The sequence below is a fragment of the Azolla caroliniana genome, unplaced genomic scaffold, assembly GCF_043228905.1.
Source record: "Azolla caroliniana isolate FFs.n. ecotype wild unplaced genomic scaffold, voAzoCaro1.0.p SCAF_1, whole genome shotgun sequence".
NCBI lineage: Eukaryota > Viridiplantae > Streptophyta > Polypodiopsida > Salviniales > Salviniaceae > Azolla > Azolla caroliniana.
The window spans coordinates 12,635,317-12,641,605 of NW_028230436.1; the positions used below are offsets into that span (position 1 = coordinate 12,635,317).

The 6,289-nt window shown below is 34.7% G+C and overlaps 1 protein-coding gene across 1 annotated transcript; it reads left to right on the forward strand.

Moving 5' to 3' along the window:
• Positions 1-2,438: 2,438 nt before the first annotated feature.
• LOC147869024 (uncharacterized) lies at positions 2,439-4,694 on the forward strand. The gene is made up of 2 exons (XM_087325916.1): positions 2,439-2,743; positions 4,123-4,694. The coding sequence occupies exons 1-2, from the start codon at positions 2,490-2,492 to the stop codon at positions 4,655-4,657; spliced, it is 789 nt and encodes a 262-aa protein (XP_087182042.1). The 5' UTR covers positions 2,439-2,489; the 3' UTR covers positions 4,658-4,694.
• Positions 4,695-6,289: the final 1,595 nt, after the last annotated feature.

The window sequence follows — 6,289 nt, forward strand, 5'->3', positions numbered from 1 at the left end:
CTTTGCCAACATAGGTGTCTATCCCATCACTATCCACTTGACTCATCACTAGAAAGACCTAAATTTCGACTTGGAGATCATGTATAGCTCTTATGATGTAATGTAAAGACCAACAAGCCTGGTAACAAGTTGGATTATCAATGTCTTGGCCCATATGTAATCACTAAACATATTGTTGACATAAAAGGCCGACTCCTTCCAAATTGTATCCTTAACGATGAACATGTTCTCAAGTTAGGGCTTGAGTATATAAGCCCAACTATAACATTGTAAACAGTGTGTGTGAGGGAGAGTTTTACAAAAGAGAAATAAGAGTTTTCCATTAGAGCTACAACTGAGATCTCTTGCTTCTTGCATATTGTGCACATTATACTTCTCTGTCTTATACATGTTGTTTGCTTGACATCACCTTGCAGGTTCTCACATATTATTCCGCATTATCTTTAACAATGTTACTTTTTGTCTTGATCTCTCTCTTGGTACGTGTCTTCGTCCAATGTTCTGTGTATCACTCTTGGAACCTTATGTTTCAAACTCTATTCTAGATTGTGTTCCCCCTTCATCTCCTGAGCTTGATGAAGGTCCAAAATATGAGGTGAAAACCATTTTGGTATACAAAGTTGTGCACAAAAAATTGTATTATTTTGTTGATTGGTTGGGTTATACACTTGCGGATCGAACATGGGAGCCAACTGAAAATCTCAATAATGCCAAAGAACTTGTAGCTAATTTCATCATCGATATCCGAATAAGCCAAGTCCTAGTTCGTATATTGCGACTCGTGGAACTCGTCGTCAAAAGACGGGAATAATGTTATGAACATATACCAAAACTTCAAACTTGTAATAGAAATTTGAACCAGTAACTTTTTCGAAGAAGATGTGTAACTATCCTCAACAACTAGGATAGATTATATTGTACATATTACTTCTTTCACTAGATCAGTAGGATACATATACAATATTATGAAATGTCACCATCTCGCATGGGCTAACACATGATCACCAAATATCATGCTTGCATGAATGTCAAGTGGCGATCATGCGTGCCTACGATAATACAATCTACCTATCAATATATATCTCTAGTCTCCACCATTCATTTCCCGTGCATGCTATGAGGGGTGCAAATATAATGATCCTACCCTCTTGATATCAAGAGTAAATGATGATGATGTTTCTAGTCTACATGAATTATTGGTAGAAGAAATGATGGTGTAATAGGCCCATACGCCATTCAAGTTGGATATTGGAGAATGGAGAGAAAGTTACCAATTTTCATGATGTATAAAATGTAGAAAAATCAATGTGTTTACGTGGACTTTCTATGAATGATACCCATATTTCTTTGAATATAATACGTACAAAATGTCTTTAAAAACCATGTAAGTTTAGTTATTGTCCCATGGTTATACGTTCATAAGTGATTTCCTAAGCCCTACCCTTGAAGACTCAAAAAATTCACTATGTAAACCTTCATATTGTATATATTCTAGGATTGTTTTCAAAATGTCTAAATTTTTTAAATCTCTCACGAATTAAATTGTATCCTTTCATAGCTTTTATTATCCTTTTGGGAAATGTCATAGAGACTCCTTGAGCCATGCCACTTTCCAACACATTTCAATCTCTTGTACCTCATTTAAGAATGCAAATGTTGATTGCATGTTATGAACTTTTATACATGCACAAAATGTGTCTTTTGTGTGTACACCTTAATGCACAAAATACAAACGACAACTCCATTGCATTGACAATTGTATTGTATGTTGATGTTAATGTCTCCTTCTTTCTCTTTGTTTGATTCTCAATAGGGATGTTTCCATTTTTCTTTATTGAATAATTGTCTAGTTTTCTAAAAGAAAAGAATATTGAATTACAAAAGACAGAAACACTCTATAAGTTCAATGAAGAAAGAGGAAAAGAACAATTGGTAGAGAAGTGAGAGGAAAAGAATTAGCATGATGTTCATATCAAAGGAAATGGAAAAGAAGTGGGAAAGAAGGATAATTGCCAAAGAAGTCAAAGAAAAATGATGTTCATATAAAAAGAAATGGATATTTTGTAAAGAAGTATGGGGAAAAGAGATGGTTGTTAAGAGTAGTAAGAGGAAAAGGATAGTTGCTACAACCGTCAAAAGAAAAGATAGCTTGTAAAAATATGAGGGAAATGGATAGTTGTTAGAGTAGTGGGAGGAAAAAGTTATTTGCTAGAGGAGATAGATGGAAAGGACATTGCTAGAGTTGACGGAAAAAGATACTTACTAAAGTAGACGGAGGAAGATGTTAGTTGGTAAAGAAGTGGGAGGAAAGGAATAGTTTGGATGAGTAATGGGAGGGAAAGGATAGAAGTCAAAGCAAAATGATGACTGAGAAAGAGAAAGTTTAGGAGAAAGATTGGTATGGTATTAAGGGTCTATGGAAATATGCATAATAGGAGATATGTGTGTGTGTGATAGAGAGAGAGAGAGAGAGAGAGAGAGAGAGAGAGATGGAGATTGGGGGCATGATGCGAGAGGTGTTGGTGTGTGGAGTGGGAAGTGTAGTGGGGGGTTTGATGTTTGGGGCCATGCATGTGACTTGGGAGGTGACATGGTATTTAGGTTTGTGCCTCTTAGAGTGCTTGGGACAAGTACGCCGCCTTGGTCCCACCACAAATCGCCTCTTCCTTCGCCCCTCCCTCCTTGATGCCATTGCCGTTTGTGTTGCCCCCATGCCCCTTGCTACCCTCACCACCTTCTGCAGGTAGGCTACATGTCCACCACCTAGTTATTATGACATTGATGTTTAACAAAATGACACAAAACCTCTAGCATCAAGATTATTGTATGCATTCATTTCTCTTTTTCTTTGGTTAATTAAAACTACCAACCTTGAGAAATTAAATTGAACTAATATTATTTTAAAACAAATGAGGATTATTTTCACTACACAGGATACTGATGCATTAATCCATTATAACCCTCTTGTTTTACTTCTAGTATCCAAACTAATGAGGCCTTGATTGAAGAGGTTGAGCATATATTTGAATGCCATTCTACAGAATTATGCTTTATGACTAGAGTTGATAAATTGCCGTTATAATTATTCATTGCACCTAGAACACCTTAGACAAACATCCATTTTTATATTTTAACTTGATCATGCATTTCCATTTTCCATAACTAACCTTTTATCTTTGTCTTCTGAGTTCAAGGTCTTGTTCGTAATCACCACCGTTTATCTTTAGCTTTCATAGTTTGGAAATCTTTCGTCCATGTGTCAGCACAATGAGTACACCTTGATCTCCTAGGGTCTAATTCTATGTTGCAAATAGCTGTCATTTTTTAACTATATCCTGGTCATTTTTTATTGTCATGGGGTTTCCATATCAACCTCTAGGCCCTTCAACTAGCCAAACATTAGGAGCTATTTCTAGTTCAATGGCTAATTTTCAAAGATTTTAATGAAATTTTGCTAGATTCGCTTATGCTTATGTTTAAAATTTTAAAATTTTAGCGCAAACTATGTTGTGATTAATATTAAGAAAGTCAAATTGTTCTCTTATGAGTTGTATATTATCCTATGTACATTGTCTTAACTAATGGAAGTAGTATATTTTTTGATAAAAATAATAAAAATAATAAAATTGTTCCCTTATTTTCAATTCTTCGAAGGTTTATTAACCTATAAATTTGCCCATTGAACCATTTATAAAATGATAATGCATTTTGCTAGATTGGTTCAAGCTTTATCCTAAATTTTTGGTGCATACTATACTCCAATTAACATTGAGAAAGTTAAATCATATCCTTATTTTCAATACTTCCAAATGTTATTAACCTATAAATGTGCCCTTTGAACTACTTAAATTATTTAAGTTCAAGATGTTCCTTTTTCTTTAACTCTACTTTTTTATGTTATGAACTAATTTTTAGTTTTCTGTCAAGTCCAACAAAAATCTGATTTTAGCAACTATTATCATTATTATTGTACTCACACATGTATTTATGTACATCACTATTAAGTGGTGAAGTAATAATGCATGGATCACCAACTTTACTATTTCTTACAATCCTTATTTCAATTTATTGACTCTAGAGAGACTTGTTACAATCCTTATTTCAATTTTTTGTTTTCTCCAGGGAGACTTACTTCTATAATTGGGAATTTTCTTGGGATATAAAAGGGGCTATTATGTTCACATGGTGTGTAATGATCTTGCATGATGCATACTTTTGGCTTGTGCACACATGTATGCATTACTTCAAAACTTTGTATTGCACTCTACACCAAAAGCATCATGCAACTGGTGGAGATATCACAGTGTTCAACACGGCTCATGGTGAGATTTGGGATGTGGGATTAACTATCACACCATTCTACATGATGTTATTCCTATGGGTCCATTGTACTCGTATATGGAATCCATTATATTACATGCTCCTTTTGTTTGCAATCAATAATGTTAACTTAATGGGTCATTGTGGTTACGATTTGCCTCCATGGGTATATGGTCCTGCTTCATTGGGTGCTCTTCTTTTCCCAGGGGCACAAAGGCCCCTACATCATTACCTCCATCATATCGACCCACGTGTTAATCGAGCTCTCTACTTCACATGGTGGGATAGACTTACAAGTACTTACCTTGATGTCCACCCGAAATTGCACCTTTCGTAATTCCATCAATAAAATTTGTAAACTGTTTAAAATGTTATTACTATTCTTATTGTAAAATGTTTAAAATCAATAAACATCTTATTCAAATGAGTCTTCTTTTTATTGTAGCCATAAATAAATTCCTTTTTATCAACAGTGAACACCTTTCGTGATTGTTAATACATAAATATATTATATGTGTAGGCTGCAGCTATCTATACATTTGTGGATGGGAAAGAAAGTATACCCAAAACCATCCCTAAAGGCCAATTACTTAAAATTTGGATAATTCAAAGTTGAGCAAAGACTAAACCGTCACACACAAAACTCACAACTAAGGGAAAACTAATGTGTTACATTTGTCATCAACATAAAGAGGAACATCTATCATGTCTACCTTTATGACTTTCACAAGTTGGGGCTCATGCTTGATAAAATATCCATAACCTTGGACAAAAATAATAATGAAGTCCAATGTGCCCATCTTAATGTCCAACATATGGAGCCCCATGCCTAGCTTTTCGTTTCCATCTTTTAATGTAAAGAAAGAGATATTATGACTCTCACAAAGGCATTAAAGTTGACATTATGCACATTCAGTGGCCGCTCTCATTCATTTCAATGTCATCCGAAAATCCTTAGGAACTCCGTATCCAATTCATCCTCAAAAGTTGTCACACAAAGTGACTCGCTGGAATTATGAAATAATTATTTTCAATTGTTAATCTAACCACTTGGATGGCACCAAGAATGGTGTTGTGGCCGATAATTGACCAAATTGGTCACCCATGACTAATTATGGGTTATCTTGTGCTAGGACTTTAAGTTATATTTCATCAACTTAAAGGTAATAATTTTATCTTTATTTATCTTTATTCTTGGAAAGAACAAGTTTTTTTGAGTCCACAAGCTCTCTCTTGATGAACATATACAAAAATACTCTTATATATAGAACTTGCCCTACATCATAAGAGGGAGAGATTTAACCTAATTCTTAGTCTTTAGTAAAAAATCCTTTCTAAGTTTATTGTTGCAATGTGTCATTATTTAGGTGATTAACTACACATTCTAAAGTATATTTCATAGTGAATGGTAACAATAGAATTGTAGTCAAGAGGCAATGCTCATTTTACAAATGTAGATGTGTGCTATAAGGTCATTAATGCTTGTTCTTCTAGTATGATCATCAATAAATTAATGCTACTTATGTTTATCCATACAAACCACTATGTTAGAGGTTCATTACCTTCTTGACTGTTTCATATGCCCTAGTATTTCTAACCATGCTTGTGCCTTCAAATGATTCGATTCATCATCTCAAACTTGGTTTTAAACTATTTTCCTAGTCAACAAATATGTGGGATTGAAAACATATGATGTACGATTGCATGTGCTTGCAATTGCCATGCGACAATACATTGTTTTACTAGTTATGGGCTATGAAACATACACTCTACCTAAGTATCTATAGGAGTCCATAATAGGATCTTCTTAGGAACCTTCCATTTGGCATATAACTTATAATGGGGCACATGATAGAATATGTTTGTGAGCATATGTGATATGCTAAACTTTATGTTACCCTGTGTTACCCTTGGGGCCGGACTAGCCGTAACACAGGGTGTCCCTCTAGGACACTTCACCAAAGGGTGG

What these genes read in the sequence shown, in the direction of transcription:
- LOC147869024 (XM_087325916.1), top strand. Translation starts at nt 2,490, where the DNA reads ATGGAGATTGGGGGCATGATGCGAGAGGTGTTGGTGTGTGGAGTGGGA. An exon ending in ACCCTCACCACCTTCTGCAG is followed by an intron (nt 2,744 to 4,122) that starts GTAGGCTACATG and finishes TGTTTTCTCCAG; the next exon opens with GGAGACTTACTTCTATAATT.